The sequence below is a fragment of a genome, unplaced genomic scaffold (genome assembly GCF_019419815.1).
Source record: "Pyrus x bretschneideri cultivar Hongxiangsu unplaced genomic scaffold, Pyrus_bretschneideri_v1 Contig49, whole genome shotgun sequence".
NCBI classification, from domain to species: Eukaryota; Viridiplantae; Streptophyta; class Magnoliopsida; order Rosales; family Rosaceae; genus Pyrus; species Pyrus x bretschneideri.
The window spans coordinates 1,066,208-1,086,308 of NW_025999786.1; the positions used below are offsets into that span (position 1 = coordinate 1,066,208).

Genomic DNA, 20,101 nt, shown 5'->3' on the forward strand with positions numbered 1-20,101 from the left:
ACAAAAGTTGAATACATCAAGTGTTTGTCCTTGATGGATTTGGGCTTTGCAAACAAATGTGAATAGACACATGATTTAAGTGGTCCACCCCTCAAAATTAGGTTAGATCCACTGAGTTTCTTTTATAGATTGAGAATAAGGTTACAAATAGCGCTCGGCTAGAATAGTACAATTTTTATCTCAATTCGTCCGACCCATTCTAAAGAGTACTTATCCTTCTTATACAAGTTGTCCCATGAAACCTTTAGGTTCGAATCTTTTACTTCCTTTGCATTTAATGTGCCAAATCTACATATTAGACTTGCTAGTTGTCCCTTCATTCTTTGGCAGACATATGGCAATAAGGGGACATTGGAGCAGGTTCACTTGTGTCCTTTTTTGGGATAATGCGGTCGAGCGCTTTGCTTAGCCTAGAGTTAGTAGGAACTTGTACCCGAGTGTCCTACATGTCAGCCTTTATGTTCCTTCGTAAGCCTCTATTCTAGCCACCATGTGGATTAAGGTTGACGTCTAACTAGGCTTGCCCCTTTTATTTTTGGGACCTCGTACCGTAAAGCTGTCAACGGTCAACTTGCCTTTTGGTGCTCGAAAGGCGCTTTATGGAGAAGTGCTCAACTTGATTGTTGACAAGACAGTCGGAGACCAAATCTTGGGTCCCCTTGAAGTACTCAGCTTCACCTTTCTATACTCCTTGGGCCTTAACTTTAGTGTTCCTTTAGGCCCGTGTTTCTTTGGCCTTGTCAGGGTCCGAAAAGACCCTACATTAATAGAGGGGAAATAGGAGGGTTTGAACAGAAGACGCAATAGGTTGACAATGAATTCCCAAACCACCAAAGGCAATCCACCATTGGATTTTTCGTAAGGAAAACTAATGAAAAAAACTTTAAAACTTTGAGTTTTAATCAAAATGAAAAAAAAATGTGTTGCAAGTGAATAATATCAGGAATGACTTTTTAGAGTGAAAATGTCCTTTTTATTAAAAGTGAACAGTACCGAAAGTATTTCGTTAAAACTCTATTTTTCTTAAGACTAGATAGAGTATCATTATCAAGAGATTTTACCGTAATAGTAATTTGCTAATAGATTTCAATTTTTTAGTTAATTTGTATTAATCCTACTATAGCAAAATTAGTAATTTCGAAACCCCATCAACTTAAATCTCATCGCCAACTGCTAGTGATAGATTGCCTTGTTGGACACTGTTTTTTGCGTTCAAATCATTCCCCTCATGTGTAGTTTAAATTAGTAATATCGAATGTATAATAAAAATAAAAAATAAAAAACTAAAAACTCAACACCAATTAATCCCATAATACCCAAAACAAGGAACTCCAAAATCTCATCATCTTAAATCCCTTCACTCTCTAGTCCCATCATCAGCAAATTCCTTAATATAAATCCTCCATCCAAGAGAACCTTCAGGGTATGTTTGGGTGAGATACTTTTAAACTCCAGGGAATTTGTAGAAAGGGATGAAGAAATGGATCACGAAGAGTTAGATAGGAAGGACACCACGTGATAACTACCAAGCAGTCTTTTGCAAATCTCTTTCACGTGTTTTTATAATACGTATATGGTGTATTTTTAATCTCTCGAATACCTAGTTTTGCAAATCTCTTTGAATGAGGGAAATAGTTTTGCACTGGGCAATCAAAAGATCCCTTCGCGTCAACCCACATTTGAAGGGGGTCATTGCTGGATTAAAGAAGGTTGTATTGTCTGCCCACCCGTCCCTTCTCTGTCCCCTAACGATTTTGACTAATTTTTTCTCCTGCGCAAGTGGCTCTTGTAATCGATGAACCTCAGCATGCTCCTGGTTACGCCGACATTCATATATTAGATATTGCATCAATAGTTTGCACATATTGTTATACCGATACATCAGTATAACGTGTTAAACGATCTGGATATTCAATTTCAATAGTCATTCGTATCGTTCGAGTTGCTCCATGTATTGAATTCTGGTCATGCGCAGGAGAGAAACTCAGGATTCCAAACCTTTAGAAAGGTATGTAAATAACTTTGTAGCAATGCTAGCCCTTTTCAAGTCCGGGAATGATGCTCGGAATCTCATTGACCATAGCAAGCATTTCACTGGAATTCCTGTTTCGATTGCAAGGAACTCGAATAACAACATCAATATGAGAAAGGGTAACCATGATCTGTAAACCTATGGTTTCACATTTTATTATCGGCTTCCGCCAAAACAAAAGTTCACCTCTCAATGACGGCCTCAATTCTGCCCTGAAAATAATGATATAACAGGGAAGACCAAATAATCTACTTACAAGGAAACTGAAGAAAATCAGTAGAGGCCCAAAAATTTCCACCAGAAGGATCCTACTATTGCCCAGATGACAGCATTAACAAAAGCCATTATAAAGCCAACTTTGAACACATCAGGAAGATCAACATAACCAGCTGTTGGAAACAACAAACAAAATCTTATCAGTAGTCGCCCGAAACAGATTCTGATAAAGACAATCCATTTTTTTTTTTTCATGTTCTTGACTTCTGAGCGCTTTTGTCAAAACAATAAAGGGGGAGAGGGAGAGAGCAAGGGTCATACAAATAGAGGAAGGTAAATAAAAAAATTTGAGGCGATCAAAATGTAAGCAAAAGATTTCAATGTCACATCAACTTATACAACACGCCAATTTCATTTTGTAACCTCATGCTAACACCTTCAAACTTTCTATCCAAAAAATGAAACCGAGTCCTTTCACTACTGAATAATCCTAAAATTTGCCTTAAAAAATAAAAAATATCCCTGAATGAGCGACACACATGCCATGTTTTGAATGGAGAACTTGACAGGGTGAGGTTGTCATGGGTTTTGAAAAATTAACAGGACATCTTTCTTAAATTTCTTTTTCTGAGGTGACAATGAAATTTGTACATAAATTCAAGAGACATACAGACAATTTTCCCTAATTTTAAAGACCATAAAATAATAAAATGAAGCAACTGTGACTGAAAAAGGAAAATGAACACTACAGAAATGTAATTGTTTAGGGAAAAAAAATTCCAAACTTATGAATGGGATGTTGGAAGGGGGCATACCTCCGTAGTATACAGCAGCCTGACCACTGCTATAATGCGTTAAAGCCCCAAACAGATTTGTATTGTAAGCTAAAGCCAACGCTGCCAAAACACCAGGTACCCCAGCTGCCAAGTTCATGGCAAGAAATGCAGAGTATAAAGCACCCACATGACCGGTTTGACTTGCAAAGAGGTAATGGATGAAGAAGTAAGCTGCCTGAAGAACGCCAAATGCAGCTGGCCAGCTTAAAGAGTAGGACTGAAGCGTCTTGGCTACACTACTAGACATCCAATTTACAATACCAAGATTTGTCAACTGGCCAGCCATACCGACTAGAACAGAAAACCAAGCCAATGTATCCCATGCTGATTTTTCACTTAAGCAGTCATCCCAATCAAGGACTCCTAACAAAAGGAGTACAGATAAGCCAATCATTGCAGTTACAACGCTTGCTAAACCAAGAGCATCTCTGCAAGGGAACAAAGAAAGGAATTGGTGAATCAGAAGATTTAGAACCCTAGTAGAACAAAATGCATTCCCAGGGAAATCATGAACAGAAGTTACACACACAGACACACAATGTGTTTGCTACTGTCGACCATCACTATAAGAATATGTGGTTTGGTTGAAAATGTTGCACTAAAGGACTCTTTGGATAAAATTATATAACAAAAAACTAAATAAACATTACTAATGACATAATTCGACATTGTATGGACTACATGAGGGCACACGCAATACATCTATAAGTCCAAACAATCAAGGTCATATGGTCAAAACTACTAGCCATCATCCTTGAACTCACAAGTCAAATTCTTTGGTAATAGCAAGCTTTTGAAAGTAAGACATCGAATAGGTAACCATGGAAATACAGCTAGATAATGAAACTAAAGAAAGAACTGTGCATGCTTTCTTGTTATCTTCTGTTTTTCCCTTTGCTGTATGTGAAGAATAGTTACAGAATATTCTACTCAATATGATTAGCAAGACACCAAAAGACACAGCTGGCAAAGTGAAATGGACAGACAAAACCCCTAGAAAAAGAGTCTACGCATAAACACAGTATTTCAGATTTGAAACAAAATTTTGAACAAGAAATTCTTCAAGAAAGGGTAGCCAAGTGCACCAGGTTTGGAGAGGTCAAATGTACCCAACTGTACAGAGGCTATTTCCTATTTCATAATGTTATGCCAAAGTAGGTAACATTTGAAGAGTCACTTTCTTAAGGGAAAACAACTATATTGATAGATGAAACATATTGAAGTAAGCACCTCAATAGGTAGGTTTTATCCTATTAAGAAACGTTACCTCTCTGATAAAAAAACGTCACCTCACCTCTGGTGACTACAACCAGTAACATTAAGGATAATAACACTTAAAAAAGTTCATCCTGTTCAAACTGTAAATAAGTTTGTGGAGATACAGGTCGAGGAAATTCCCCCAAAAGAGTCATATTTACAAAATTATGTTTGACCAACTAAAGATGCCCTTGAGAAATAACCATTGCTGGGAATAGAATCGACAGTTACAGAAACAGGAGATTAAATGAAAGATAAAAATCTCCATTAAAAATCTCAATGATTGTAATTATACAGTCCATGGAAACATCCCAGTATCCCAAGCAAAGTCCTATTCTTGGTGAAAATTTATCAGATTGCAAAAAATAAGGATATGCAATTATGGTCCACTGGACATGTAAAATTAATAGTAAATAGTCCAAAGCCAGAAAAGCTACTTACCCGAAGACCCACAAAGAGACAGCAAGAAGCATTGTACAAACCATAATGAATTCATTCTTTGTGACGGGACCCATATTCTCCAATTTCTTTGTAGCCATAGCAGGGGCATCAGGTGTGTCTTTGGTTTCTGGAGGAAATAGCTTGTATAAGACTAGCGGAGTAGCTAGAAGGCAGACAAATGCTGGTAAACTAGCAGCCTTGAACCAAGAAACCCAAGGGCTTGAAACAATCACCCCAAGTTCCTCAGCTAATTTAAGGCACAGCAAATTTTGAGCTGCAGCCGTTAAGAAAAGAGCACTAGAATTACCAGCGGACTGTCACCCATCAGAAAACACAGATGCATGAGTCACATGATGACACAAATAACATATATTAATAGAATCAGCAAGGAAAGAATATTTAATACAGTAATACATTATGCTGAATTAATGCAATAGAGAAAATATAAAAAACTGTTGTTTAGTACATTGGATCTCTGAATTCACACATGAGAGCTCCTACCTTTCTTTCAACAAACAATTGTACGGATAATAAGCAAGATTTAAATCCAAGTTTAATTAGAGAAGCTAGTGTGCTATGTAGCCGAGGTTTACTTTATAGTAGGCCCCAACTCAATGATTGCCCAAGAATTAGACCAGAAGTGGTTTTATTTACTTTTTATTTTAAAAGGACATCCACCATTTACAAGTCCAAAGATTAATTGACAAGTGGGAGGAAACATTTCACTACTGGCTACTAAGAACCTATCAGAACTCTTTTTAGGGAGAGTAAAGAAAAAGAAGCCAGAAGGTTATGAAATAAAGGTTAAAGGATCTATATTTTTAAATACAATCCACTGATGTAGGGCATGACTAGAAAGAGTTTTATGCTCTTCTCTGCACTTTGGCTAATTACCAGGGAACTTAAGCTCTTTTTTTTCAAACAAACACACAGGAGGAGACAAAAGTTAAAAATATAAAGCATAGTACAGCAACGAAGAGAGGGAAAAGGAAATTCTCAAGTGTATAACTCAACAACGACTAGAGCAAAGGAGGTGGTATCTGTTTGAAACGAAAGGCGGAACAATGACGAAAATGCTATTCTCCGGTAATTCAACAATAATAAAGTGAAGCGCAGTTGTTTTTCGAAGAAAAAGGAAAAGTTCTCTTCCCATCAAATTCAGCATAAACTAAAGGCAAAGTGCAAAGAACAGTTAGACAATAACTCCCCACCCTCCTCCTCCCCCTGCAGAGCTCTAGTTTTCTTCGTCCTGCATCCGTGGGTATTGTACATCAAGAGCATTTCGTTTTCCATATTTTTACCACAACTTTTGGTTCAAATAAAGAGAAGTACTGAATTGAGATATACAAACAACAGCTTAAGTAAAAGTGCAAAAGAAATCTCCTCCTAACTGAGTTTATCAAAGTGAGATCAGTCACAATACTACAGGTATCCAAAGAGACAATCAATGAAAGATCTTATCGAGTCCGTACCCCATATATGAAATACTGAAGAAATCCATTGGTTAAAGATGTAGAATTCATATATCTACAAATTAGGGAACTGAACGAGCACCAACCTGAAACTGAGACATAATCAGATAAGAACCAAGCTTTCTTTTGGAGGGGTCACCGGGTTTACTCCCGCCGGAGAGGGACAACGACTTGATAATGGGCAAGAAAACACCGCCAGCCCTGGCCGTGGTACTCGGCATCGCCGGAGCAATTAGTGCCTCGCTTATTGTCAGCCCATAAGACAATCCCAGTGTGCTCTTCCCCAACCACTTGACAAAGTAGGTTGCAATCCGATCCCCCAAGCCCGTCTTCACGAACCCGCGAGCGAAAAAGAAGGAAATGACAATCAACCAGATCACCTCATTGGTAAAAGCACTGAAGGCCGTCGGGAAGGACAGAGTTCCGGTCACAACGGAGGTGGTGAGGCCGAGAAAGGCCCAAGCGCCGACGGGTAACGGGCTCAGAACCAGGCCAGCAATGGTGGATAGGAAAATGGCGAGCAATTGCCAGGCTTGTGGGGTGACTTGGACTGGTTTGGGGACGAAAAAGCGGACCACAATGCCTATGGCGATGGAGATGATGAAGGGGATTGGTTTGGCGCCTTGAAGCGGCTGCGCCGGCGGTGGTGCAAGAGTGGTTTGGGGCAGTGCGGATTGAGAGGCTTGGATTGGGAAATGGGTTTTTCTGGGTTTTGGGGAATGAGACAAGGAGATGAAAGGTCTTGAGGGCAAGAGGGATGGTGATCGGAGGGTGGGGAGTGAGGAAAATGAATGGATGGACGGTGGGGATTTGACGAGGGGTTTTGAGCGGCGGAATAAGGAAGCGCGGGAAGAGAGAGGGAAGGTGGAGGAGGAGAGAGAGTGGAGGGCGAAGCTCTCCATTGTCGCCAACTCTTTAGAGAGAGAGCAATGAATGAGAAATGGAATGAGAGAGATAGAGAGAGAGGATTTGGTGTATTTTGTGGGAGAAGGGCGGAGCTTCCAAGGGCGGGAGAGAAAGAGACGGAGACGCAGAGGGCACTGCGTATCTGAATCTGATCCTCATGTGAGTGAGGAGGGAATTCAACGGAATTTTAATTTTAATTTTAATTTTAATTTTCCTTTTCTTTCTATTTTTTATTATATGCCCTTTTCTTATATGTAAAAGTTTAAAGGAGTCTAACCCCAAATCGAGTGGGCATCAATTGATTTCAACGGTTTTGATGGCTTTGGTTTGGACCGTTTGGTTGGATTTTTTTGGGTTAAAATTCACAATTGATTAGTAATAATGTGGTTTAAATTCATATTTAGTAAAAATCAAATCTAAAATCTTTCACTTATAATCGAAAAGCAATATTACTAAACCGTAGTATTAAGTCCGTAGCATTAAATGACACTTTGTTGAATTTTTATCTAGTTGAATAATTTAAAAATCAAATTGAACTGATTTATTTTAATTTTGGTTTAATTTTGACTTTTGATAATTTTAAAATTAATTAAAATCAAATTGAACAATTATATATTTTTTAATTATTATTTTACTTACTAATATTAATATATTGTAAATTATTTGAAGATGCTACTACTATGCAAATATTATAAATGTCAACCAGTTATACGTTATTTATAATAATGATTAATAATTAGAAGATTTGTTGATATTATATCCCTATGTGGGGGGTGGGCAGTGTCCGGTTAGGCCTAGTTATCTCTCAAATCAAAACTAGAGTTGAAAAATATCAACGGTTTAGTTCGGTGTGTTCCACTCAAATTTCTTACTTCCCTGTTTTTATGCCCACCCCAAGTTAGTTTTACTCCGCCGCTCAACACTACGGTTTGGTGGTATTCCCCTTCATTTGGAAGTGAGAGGGGTTTTAGGTTCGAATCTTGTGGATGCCAAATTCGATACCAAATTAGGTTGCCCATTGTGTAGCTTAGCCGAACTCCCACTTTCCCTAGTGTAAAAATATCGATGTACTCAAAAAACAAAAAAGGTTAGTTTTACTCCATCCCAGTATCGATCTTGAGCATACCATATGTACACAAACCTGTGCCAGCAAGAAAAATAAATTCAACTAATGACTAACAATACTACTTCTTGCAACACTCAAATAAAATAAAATAAATTCTAATATTGGTAAACCAGTAAAAATACATCAAGCAGAGCTTATAAAAAAGAAAAAACCCATGTTTGGGGTATTATGAGATGGAGGTTACATGTTGGGATAATGGATGAGGAGAAGAACTGAAGAAAGAAAAATGAAGAAGAGAAGAACTGAAGAAAATGAAAAAGCGGTGCGGCGCAAAAGAAGAGAGGAAGAGATGACAAAAAACCAATACTGCCAGCTTTAAACATCAGGGTATAGCTATGGCTTTCATGCTTGGACTTAATTAAATTTCATTTGGGTCTATATATAAAATGGGTTAAGTGAATTGGGTACTTAAAAAAAATTAAACAATTTGGTTTGGTTCTGGCAGTTATGTAAAGATAAGAATCGAAACCGGTATGAATAGGTCGATCTAATATTTGAACCTAAATTAACTTATTTTGATAATAAAAAAATAAAATTAAATAAAATTAAAAATAAAAAAAACTCTCTCTGAAAGAGCACCAAACCCTAGCTTCAATGCCGCCGATGGCCCTTACTATGGCTTGGGCTGGCGGCACCCTCTCCTCTCCTCCTCCTAGTCTCTTCCCCACCCTCTTACACCTTCCACAACCGTCTTTCTTGTTGTCTTCTTATTTTGACACGCCCTGATCCCAATATTCCCCGAATACCGGCACGTGTTAGCCGACACCCAAGGGTGACGAAAGCCATTTATTGAGTGCAAATGCTGAAAACAAGGGGTAGAAAAGACTTAAATATAAAAGAATAATGAATGTGCATTTAAGGAACGTGTTCAGAGCATACAACTAACTAGAACACTAAAAGAAATAATATAAAATTGAATGAAACAAAGGATGGATCCTACACCGAGAGGACTCGAAGATGCCGATGCGGAAGTGCCTTAATGCCGGGATTTTATGTCTCGATTCTAAGTCCTAAAGGGGGCGCAAAACAAACATGAGTGGACCAAGTTGATATATGTATATATATATAATAAAACAATTATCAACATACTAACCCCCAGGTTTTATGAAAACACATATATCATGATAAAATAGGTTTTCTGAAACCTAGCATGCCGTGCAATGTCTCAAAACATATCTCGTATATATAATAATCACTAGTGAGTGTCTGATAACCCTCAAGGCCCCATGCCAGCTCCCCGCCTATGTGCCATTTGCCAGAGGAAAATCACCCCCAGGCCCCGTGCCAGCTCCCCGTCCTTGTGCTAATTGCCAGAGGAAAAACACTTCAGGCCATATGCCAACACCATAATCGTTGTCCGGGACGGACCAGAATCTATCCCTCATCCCATAGCAGAATTGGGACCACTAGGTAAGTACAAAACCATTGAACATACATATATTGAACAGCAACTTCATAGTATAAAGTCATCCATCATCTATACTATAAAGAAGTGTTCGAAACATGTTCTAAATATTATATCGTCATCCATCAGATATTCTATAAAGAACACGGGTTATAAGAAAAATAGTAATAATTCAAATTAGCCTCAATAAGCATGTTATCTCGTAAAACATTTCGTAAAACGTAATCATTAAATCATGTTTTTCATGTATGCATTTCTACTATTAAAACATGCATTTTTAGAAGGGGTTCACTCACTGTACACCGTTGGTGCAAAGCTGTACCAAACAAGAATAACGGAAATGACGCTATTAATTTCACCTATGCACATAAAAAGGGTACATTTAGTCAACTCTACTCAAACAACTTAATTTGGGAAAATGGATGTCAGAAATGAGTTCAGGACGTCGAAATTAGCCTAGGAGAGGTCCCAGATGAAAACCTGAAAAGTTAATCGTCAAAGTCAACGCTGACCAAGTCAACGGTCAGATCGGGTCAAAGTTAACAGGTCTAGGCCTAAAGGGTTTGGGTCTAATGGGTTTTAGGGTTTAAAAGGTATGGGGTTTAAGATTATAGGGTTTAACGGGTTAGCTTAGGATGCACTGACCTAAGGCCCTAAAGGAAAATGGCCCAAAGGCCTTTTGGGTTTTTTAAAAAGAAATGGGTTTAGGGCTTACTTAGGGCCCTCAACAACACATGCCCCCAAGGCCCTTAGAAATGAAATGGGAAAATGGGTTTGGATTCAGGGCCTTCACAGATGAAGCCCAAGACCTTTAAAACAAATAATAAAAATATACTAAAAACAAAATAAAATAAAAGGAGGTTGGGTTGAGCTTGGCAGGAATGGCTCAAAGGCCTTAGACTTAAAAGGATTTGGGTTTGGGGTAATTGGGTTAGGTCTCAGCCCAAATGCGTTTGGGTTTCAAGGCAAACGGGTTGGGTTGACCTGTTTTCAGGCCAAGCTCTTGGTCGGTTTCTAGGTTGATTTTCCAAGGCTCATAACTTCTTTGTTACTCAACTGAATCGAGTGATTCAAAAACGAAAGTCATATTTCTCGAAGAGACGAAGAGAATGGTACCTAGCATGATAGCTAACTCACCGTGGTTTGGCCGGAAAACACCTCGAAAGCCTCGGAAGTCACTTGAAATTGGGTAAGATTCAAATGGATATAACTTCTTCAATACTCAATGAAATTGGGTGAAACAAAAGCAAAGTTGTAGTACTCGGCGAGGTGAAGAGATTGATACCTTGCACGCCGGCCAACTCGCCATGGTTTGGCCAGAAATTGCCTCGAAAGGGGCGGTGCTTGTCGGAAAATTTGGAAAAGCTACTCTGAGATATTTTTTGCTATTCACACGTATACACCACTTAAAACAACCTTCGATCTAACCCTAAAACACAACCCAAGGTTTCTAGAAGCTTACCAACATCGGAAAAATACGAAACACGTCGGAGAAGACGATGAATAGTAATAGCTTCACTGTGGGGCTTCCAATGCACGACTTGGGGTTTTTTGGGGCTTTTCCATCCAGGTGTGCAGGTGGTGGTGCGTGTTTGTGATCACAAAGAGGAGGACGGTGGGTTTGTAGAGTGATGAGAGCTCGAGGAGAGGGAGTCTGAGAGTGAAGAGAGGGAGAAAGGTGAAGGAGTTGTGCGATAAAAGAGAGAGAGAGAGAGAGAGAGAGAGAGAGAGAGAGAGACTTTTTAGAAAAAAATAAGAGAAAAGGGGAAAGGGAACCAGGGGACAAAACAGGGGGTGGGCCCCTTGAGCTCACCAATTAAGACCCAAAAACCAATTGTAAAAGAAAAAGATCTAGCCCAAGGTGAAATTTCACGAAAATACTCCCTTTGTTCAGATAAAATTGAGACGGGTTGTTACATATTCTTTCTTCCTTTCCCCCACCCTTTTCTGCCTCCGACCGCTACAAATTGGCTTCGCCGATTTGTGGTCCTTGGCATGCCTTTTCGGTGTTCATCGCCGCTCAGATCTCTCCCTACTTCTCACCCAGAAGCTGCTCACTACCTCCCCCTTTTCCCCTCACCTTTGCACCCATTTTTTCGTCCTTCATCTTGCTCCCGGTCTTATTTTCCAACCCATAATCACGATTTATATCTTGGAGTTTTAGGCTCTATTTTGACACAAGACTCAACCTTCCCAGCCCACTGCTGAACCGATTTGCCGGAAAATTTGGGCGAAGTGTGGAACGATTCACTTCGGAATAAGGGTGTTTTACACACCCCCTTTGCCCTGCCCTTCCTCTTGTTACGTTTTGTGACCTTCCTTGCAGGTGTGGATGTGGAGGCTTTGTTTCTTTGTGGGCGGATTTTGTAGTATACTCTCAGATCTAGTTTATGGTTCGAGGTCTCTTTTTCTTTTAGGGCGATGATTTTTTTCACAGTGGAAGCAACGACGGTCTTTTGGATGCTGAAGATTAGGGTTTTTGTTGCTTTTTTGCTTTTGCTGCCTACGGGCCTAATGATGTATAGGCCTCCCTTTGTGTGTTTGGGTTGGTGCTTTGCTTTGCTTGGGTCTGTTTTATCTTTTATGTCCTGCTTTGTTTTATGTAAGGTTTTGTGTTTTGTTTGGACCTAAGCCCATCTTTCACTAGTTGTAATTTCTCTTACACTAATGGAATGTTTCTTCAACCCAAAAAAAAAAAAAAAGACTTATTTTGATCAACACGATTTTTTATGGTTTATTTTGTCGCGGTTCGATTCAGTTTTGCGATTCCACGGTTTTTATGCCCACCCCTATCCCTATGCGAGATTGTAAACTCTGAGCTCCAAACTAATTCCTTCGTCCCATTCATATCCCAACCAAAGCAAACCACTAGATGTCAACTAATTATACTAGTAAACAGGATACCTACAACGAGTTAAGGTCCTCATTTTGAAGATTATTGAAGATCAAATGTATATTAACTACAAAATAATATTAGTTTAGATTTAAAAATTTAAAATATTTGACAACTTATATTTTGCGCTTGTGAGGACCAAAATTGACGGTTGATTCAAGGGACAGATGCTACCTGATCAGACTACAGGTTTGGCACAGACAATTGCCCACATCGCAATCGAACTCCAAACAATGAAATTAGCCCACCCGCCTCCAACGCTTTAAATTAAGCTCTAAACTCCAAAGCATGAGACTAGCTTTCAAAACCGCTTTCACCTGCTGCCACCCGATCTTTCTTCCCGCGCTCCGTCGAACCTTCCACACCCGTAATCTTCCCACCAAAACTCTAACCTTAGGGTTCGGGTTTTACCCTTGCAGAGCAATCATGGCGGTGCCGTCTCGCCCGCCCGTACAAGTCAGGGACAACGTCCAACTCAATGAAACAGAGCAGAAAATATTTGACCGGCTACTCGGGACGCTCCGCCGTTTCGGCCTACAGAATCAGCTTCGCGTTGCCGGCGGATGGGTCCGCGATAAGGTGCGTGCGTGCCTATTCATGAAATCCCGTCAGTATATATATATATATATATATATATATATATATATATATATATATATATATATATATATATGTGGTGTGTGTGTGTGTGTGTATAAATAGATTTTGGGTTTGAAAATCGTGTTTGGGAATTGGGGTTTCTGCAGCTTCTGGGAAAGGAGTGCTATGACATTGATATTTCCTTGGACAACATGTTGGGGAGTGAATTTGTAGACAAGGTTCAAGACTATGTGTTGCACGTCGGGGAAGAGGCTCAGGGAATCGCTGTAATTCCATGGTATGTGGCTCTGGCTTTACCATTTCTTATCTCAGTAGACTCCATTTCAGTGTTTTTTTTTTCTTTTCAGAATTTGATGTAAAAATCGTTAATGTTTTGGTGTAGCAATCCTGATCAATCCAAACATTTGGAAACCGCGAGGATGCACATACGTGATAGGTGGATTGATTTTGTCAACTTAAGGTGTGAAGAGTATTGTGAGAATAGCCGCATTCCTACCGTGGTAAATACTTTTGCATTGATTAGGGTTTGTTGGTCTCTATGTATTCCTTTCATTTTAGGAATAACTTTATTATCTTGTTAGTTTTTCCCCTATTAGCTGGACAAACAGTTAGTGAAACTTGTTGAATCAACTTTGAAGTCTAGTCTAGCCTAGTCTTGTTAAATTTATAATTTATAATGTACTTTGTTTTTACAGCATAAGTATGGGACACCCGAAGAGGATGCATATAGGAGGGATTTAACTATTAACAGGTGAATTCTTCCCTAAGAATCTTCTGGAACTGAAATAGGATGGTTAAATGAGAACTATACTGCTCTGTTAGCATCTATTTGTAACTAATAACTCTACTTCTCTTGCTACAATTTTTTGTATATTTGATTGGTAGACTTCTGTTAATGTTTTAAAAAACTAGTATTGAGACTAGCCTAGGCGGTTTTTGGGTGGGGCTATCAAGAAACTCCTTTGCCCAGGGCGCCTGAGGCAATGGCCTGGCTGAGGCTATCCATGGAACGCATTGGCTTTGCCTTTTAAAACATTGGTTCTTAATGGGATTTCCTTTTGTTGGACAGCTTATTCTACAATTTAAATACAAGCTCAATTGAAGATTATACCAAAAGAGGTTTGTTTTCTGCATATGGCGCGTTCTCTACCGTTTTGTCCTATTACCTAGAATCGAAGTTATTTTGATGTTCATTTGTATTTTCCAGGAATTGAAGATCTTACATCTGGTGTAATAGTGACTCCTCTACCCTCAAAGGCCACATTTATGGATGATCTGCTTCGAGTTCTTAGAGCTATCTGTTTCGGTACTTGTTTCTTTATCTTTTTCTAAATTTTCTGCACATTCAGCTCTCCATGGCTGATTTTTCAGATTTATTTTGCGCTAACCTTGTTTGGTCTTTGGTATTTGTTGGTGTTCACTAGTCATAATAGAGCCTTATATGCTACTTTTTCTCGTCTTACCCAATTGGTTTGACTTTCTCTTCTGCCTACATTAACATTATGGTATAAAACTGAATTCTAACAGCTCCTCTACATTCATAGGGTGGTATTATTGCATTTTGCCTACTCTATTTGTAACATTAGAATGTTTTAGTAATAATAGTTGTTATATATCCTGAAACATTGAAGATCTTAAATTTTACTAGTCACTCATCGAAGGTTTCTGTTAACTGTTGCATACTAGGCAGAGGATATGTTGTCATATATACTTGCACATTGAGATTCTCATGCATCTTCTAGTAGTCTTAAGTATGTATTTACCCTATTCTGCCTTCTTGAAGTTCATATTGGCGTGGCTTCTTAGCTGATCATGTTTGCTAGCAACAACATCCTGCGTGAACTTTTCCGAGTAAACCAAGATTCTCTTTCACAGAACTGATCACTTGGAAACATCTCCAAAAAATTGAAATATCTGGTCTTGAGCTCAGGTGCAAGGTTTGGATTCATATTAGATGAAGAACTAAAGGAAGCAGCTGCCTGCGATGAAGTGAAAGCTGCTCTTTCAGTTAAAATTACCAGGGAGCGCATTGGCACTGAAGTAAATTCCTGTTTTTGCATGCCTCAAGTGGTGATTGTTTGATTATAATTTGATTTATGATAACACTGTTCTAGCTCTTTTACTGGGAAAACTTATCCTGGGTCCCAAAGGTACAGGGGAATCATCTCCTCATTTTTCCCTTGTTTCTCCTTTTTCAGATTGACCTAATGATCTCTGGGAATCAACCTGTCCAAGCTTTGGCCTATATTAGTGATTTGAAGTTATTTTGGGTCGTCTTCAGTCTTCATACGAAGCATGAGCCTGAAGTATCGGAAGGATGGGACAGGTATGGTTGCTCAAGGAAAAAGATAGTTTCCAAGCATGGTTATTTCTATAACATCATGCATGGGTGGGTAGGTTGAATGACAAATAAATCTTTCAATGGTAATTCATTATTTATTTCACCCAATGTAGGCTTTGTGTTTCTTACTTGGTGGCAACATGGAACCTCATTCAATTAATTGGCCTGTCTAACTTTACTGTGAGTGATAAGGACCTAAAATTCAACAATATTCTTGCTTTTCTCCTATATACCGTGCAGTGGTCAGTTTGTTAATTTAAATTCCGCTTGTGTATTTTATTTTCTTGCGTATTGTTTTTAATACCGTCTCGTCTGACTTGTGAATTTAGGATAAACAAAGAAGGCTTTCTTTGTATGCTGCTATGTTCCTTCCACTTAGGAAGACCATGTATAAAGATAACAGAGGAAAAAAGGTATGGTTCCCTTGGTTTGGTATATCATGTGTTTGATGTTTCCTGAGATAATTATCCATGTTTTGTGTATGAGATTGTAAGCATACTAGCATTGAGCCTTTTGCATTGCAGTTGTGCAACTTTGTGCAAAGACGGCATGGTAGTTTGTAGCAAAATGTGCAATCAGGAATGTTATTGGAGATACTACCAATAGAGGCAACTAGGGCTGAGCGTTTTAGACCCAAAAACTGATCAAACTGGACGGGATAGCTTGGTGTGATTTTTATTTTTGCATTTTGGTGAAAAACTGGACCAAACTGGTGAACGGAATCGCTTCATTTTAAATTTGACTTCTCCATTTGGCGCATTTATGTTGGCCTGTATATATGTATAATCTTACTGATGTCAAGTTTTAGGGTTAATGATTAGCTGTTTGTCACAAAAAGTTAAGGGTTAATTATAATTAGTGTTTGTAGTAGAAAAATTTAAGTTTGAATCATCACGGGATAAATATGTCTGAAAGTTAGCATGACTATTCTTGGAACATGTATATACTTGTAATACCGCATCAAGTCCACATCACTTGTTCGTCAACCTTGAATTCTGATTCTAAATATCTGTTCTCAAATTTCAGATTCCATGGTGAACTACATTTTCCGGGACTCCCTTAAGCGAAAAGCCAGTGATGCTGAAACAGTGTGTTTGAGTCCACTTCTCTCCCCCTTTTTACACATTATGTGGAAACACTAAGCTGGTAATTATATCAAGACTTCTTGATCTGCACGTTTATATAAATATGTTTGCCGATTTTCATTGTTACAGGTTGTTAATGTACACTTTGCCATGGAAAAGTTTTTGTTTTTGATTCCTTATTTTGCATCAAATGAGGATGCACGCGTTTCTGATGTTAATTGGGCAAGAGAATCTGTTGATGCACCTCTTACTTCAAAACCCTGGGTATTAACAGGTATGAGGTTTCTGTGTCCTTGCTGTGTTTTGTTAGAAAAATAAACTGCACAGTTAAGGTCGTTTTTGAATCCTTATTATGCATTGTGATATATCTTTCATCAATCTGCATTGAGTTTTGGGGTCTGTGAATATAATCTCTCTAGGTTTATTGACAGTCATAACTGTCCTTTGTTTTGTACTATTTGTGGGTTTTCAACTCACAGGGGATCGAACCCCTGAACCTGTTACCCTCCCTCACCACTTGGGCTAACCCCAAGAGATTCAAAATTTGTTTGTTTTGTTGGTCCTTTCAGAATTTGTTTTGTAACTACAGATGTTGTTCTCCCTTGTGATTTTTGACAACAATTTCTCTGAAATGCTGGTAGATGCTTAATAGAGGGATTGCATATGTGGCTGACACTGCAATTTCCATAATTTGATTAATTCTTTGGGAAATCCTACAGGAGATAGATTTGTGTGTCTTGAACCTTATGAATATAAAAGTCAATTTGAAGCTTTTTAATTATAGCTCGACCATCTGTGTATTTCTTTTATGTAGCACTTCTTGCTTTGATTATGGACTAACATGTACTCTGCTTGATTCTTTTGTCATTTAATGTTCTTATTGTTCATTTTGCATTGTCAACCATCCAGGATTTCTTCTACGAGAAATTAAAGATTTTTGGAGAGTTGCCTTGCTAATGTCTACATTGTTATATCCGCCCAACATCGATTGTACTGAAGATCTTCTAAGTAAGAACTTTGAACTGGAAAGACGAAGAAGCTTATTTAAAGCAGCTGAAGATGCCATATTTAAACTAGGTATCGAAAGGCTCTTTTAACCAAACATTTATTTTTGATATGATTATGTTTATTAGTTTTGAAATTATTTTGGACGCTGCCAACTTTCCAATCTACTTTAATTTACTCAGGTTACCTGATTTTATTGGTCCAGACTTCTGCTGTCGCTAAGGGTTTCAATTTGAAAACAACGCTTCGTGAGTAGAGATCTGTCGGTGTCATTAACTGTTAAACATTATCTCCATTCTTTCTATGCCAGAATGTGCTGTCATTGGGAGAGAGTAAATTCAACAGGATGAACTTTAATAATCTCTATTCTTCTCTTATATAGTATAATTCCACTCATTCTATATTTCCCGTAAAAATGTCCCAAAATCACTGGGGAAACTTAAATGGCAATCTCAGGTGGCCTCAAATGTGGTATATAAATGTGCTTGACTATGTGTGTGTGTGTTTATGATATTTTGTAGGATATAGTGTAGATCTTTTCCTGGGATTCAATGCCTAACCAGTTTGTTTAGTCCCAAGTAGATTGCCTTTAAGATTTGCTTAATCCTTGGGAAACAGCTCAGATGCCATTTCTGATGTTTATTCTGGTGCAATAGGTCTTGCTAAAGTCTGGGATGTAAAACCACTACTGAATGGGAAGGAGATTATGAATGTTTTGCAGCTCAAAACTGGAGGACCACTTGTGCGAGAATGGGTAAGCAATATAATTCTGATTCCAGCACCGAAAAAAGTTGATATGGAACTTCAAATGCTAATGTATCCCTTACTTGGCAGCAACAAAAGATACTTGCATGGCAGCATGCTCGCCCTTCAGGGACTGCAGAAGAATGCCTCAACTGGATGTGGAAAACACATTGTTTAAAGATGATAGATTGATTGCTGAGATCAATATCTGTAAATTCGGATCCCTGCAGTGAGTTATATCTGGTTCACCATTTACAGAAGTGACCATGCTCAAGAGTTTGCAAAAGCACCAGGACATTCACCAATGTTCACTGTAATGCTACCCGTCATATTTTCTCCTTTCCGGTAGGAATATACACATTAGCTGTTAGGAACTTTGACCATCTCTTCCCCACCCTTCATGTTTACGTCGAATATGTCATCTGCTAATCTAGGTGATCATTTGATGAAAAATACACTAGTGAAATTTGTCTCTCCAAACCATGCATCAAATTTTATTATCCACTGTTGACTTTGTTAATTATATTTTGAGTATTTCTTTACCAAGTGGAATTGCAAGGGGCCTATATAAATCTAAAACGATGTATATTGACATCTAGAAAGCATGATATTCATTTAGCGACACCTGCCATTCCTGCTGCTTGGATCGGGTCTAAACCCCTCCTAGTCCCCCTCCCAGACTAAGGTGGTCTACCCAGTCATGCGCAGTCAGAATAGCAGATGATTTTAGACAAGTTGAACAATCGAGTTTGATCATACCTTTGTCAATGTCTTTGATCATGAAATTGTACAGGAAGAAATAGCATGGATATGGAGCTTTTCTTTTGGATTACTTTCTTTCTTTGGAATTATTCATTGCTTTTTTTTTTTGCAGTCTTATCGACAACAGGCTCTAGCTGCCGCTCTACTGCTACAAGAGTCATGTTCGTATCTCCCAGGTATTGCTTCAATTCTTCCATCTCTCTATATGTTTTTGCAGATGCACCGTCAGAAATATGAAATGTCATGTATACGCTTTCATCTATATCGTGAGCTGCCACTTTGGAAGCGTGTTCTACGGTCAAAACAGTTTCTTTTAGTTTGCTATCATGAGGGAGTTCATATGCCACTTCTTCCGAAAATTGCCACGCTTTCTACAACCTCTGGAAGGTTTTCAACCTCTTCCATAACCATTTCTGCCTCTTTTGTTATGACATGAACACCCAATTAATAGTTTGTATCATATTTCATGACTTGAAATAAATTAGATTGCCAATGATCAAATGGTCTAGTAGCACTCCGCCTCTATTTTTGTTGTAAGAGAGCTTGGGTTTCAAATCCTATGTATAAACGTTATATAGAATTTGGATAATAAAGAAACGAATTGGACTTTTGCATTATCTTTGATCCTTTGCTGTTTAACCCAAATATAGTTGGAAATTGGTAACAAGGATGACAATATATGGTCCCTATAAACCATTTTATCCTGCACATTTTATATGCCAAGGTACTTTACCATAGATTATAATATCAAGAAAACAGTTTAATATCCTTCCTAAAACTTAAAGTTCTATCTAGAAGTGCTTTTAAAATGTTCAAAGCGTTTTTATTTCTTTATATTTTTTTAACAAACGATATTATTTACACTAGGAGGAGAAGATGAACTTAGCCTTACAATGAGTTAGTAATAATGTAGTTCAAAATGACAAATGATTTTTATTCATATTTCGTGAAAAAAGTTGAAACTGTTTTTGGATTAAAAT

General features: G+C 38.3%; 2 protein-coding genes across 2 annotated transcripts; one reads left to right on the forward strand and one right to left on the reverse strand.

The window, feature by feature from the left end:
- Window positions 1-2,142: 2,142 nt before the first annotated feature.
- Window positions 2,143-7,237, reverse strand: LOC103956131 (dicarboxylate transporter 2, chloroplastic). Its single transcript, XM_009368075.3, has 4 exons — window positions 6,341-7,237; window positions 4,783-5,096; window positions 3,064-3,512; window positions 2,143-2,421 (listed from the first exon to the last, which is right to left on the reverse strand). The coding sequence occupies exons 1-4, from the start codon at window positions 7,154-7,156 to the stop codon at window positions 2,306-2,308; spliced, it is 1,695 nt and encodes a 564-aa protein (XP_009366350.2). The 5' UTR covers window positions 7,157-7,237; the 3' UTR covers window positions 2,143-2,305.
- A 5,495-nt stretch (window positions 7,238-12,732) lies between these two features.
- LOC103956091 (tRNA nucleotidyltransferase cca2) lies at window positions 12,733-19,743 on the forward strand. The gene is made up of 16 exons (XM_048568825.1): window positions 12,733-13,163; window positions 13,331-13,461; window positions 13,567-13,684; window positions 13,880-13,935; window positions 14,254-14,303; window positions 14,392-14,490; window positions 15,115-15,224; window positions 15,383-15,510; window positions 15,639-15,705; window positions 15,855-15,957; window positions 16,552-16,613; window positions 16,740-16,884; window positions 17,520-17,687; window positions 18,272-18,369; window positions 18,450-18,704; window positions 19,234-19,743. Exons 1-15 carry the CDS (start codon window positions 12,873-12,875, stop codon window positions 18,549-18,551), a joined length of 1,728 nt encoding a protein of 575 aa, XP_048424782.1. The 5' UTR covers window positions 12,733-12,872; the 3' UTR covers window positions 18,552-18,704; window positions 19,234-19,743.
- The last annotated feature ends 358 nt before the right edge of the window (window positions 19,744-20,101 follow it).

Coding starts and splice junctions, on each gene's coding strand:
- LOC103956131 (XM_009368075.3), bottom strand. CDS start 7,156: ATGGAGAGCTTCGCCCTCCACTCTCTCTCCTCCTCCACCTTCCCTCTC. Junction 5,097..6,340: donor TGATTATGTCTCAGTTTCAG/GTTGGTGCTCGT, acceptor GATGGGTGACAG/TCCGCTGGTAATTCTAGTGC. Junction 2,422..3,063: donor GGCTGCTGTATACTACGGAG/GTATGCCCCCTT, acceptor TGTTTCCAACAG/CTGGTTATGTTGATCTTCCT.
- LOC103956091 (XM_048568825.1), top strand. CDS start 12,873: ATGAGACTAGCTTTCAAAACCGCTTTCACCTGCTGCCACCCGATCTTT. Junction 13,164..13,330: donor GCGGATGGGTCCGCGATAAG/GTGCGTGCGTGC, acceptor GGGTTTCTGCAG/CTTCTGGGAAAGGAGTGCTA. Junction 16,885..17,519: donor AAAACCCTGGGTATTAACAG/GTATGAGGTTTC, acceptor TCAACCATCCAG/GATTTCTTCTACGAGAAATT.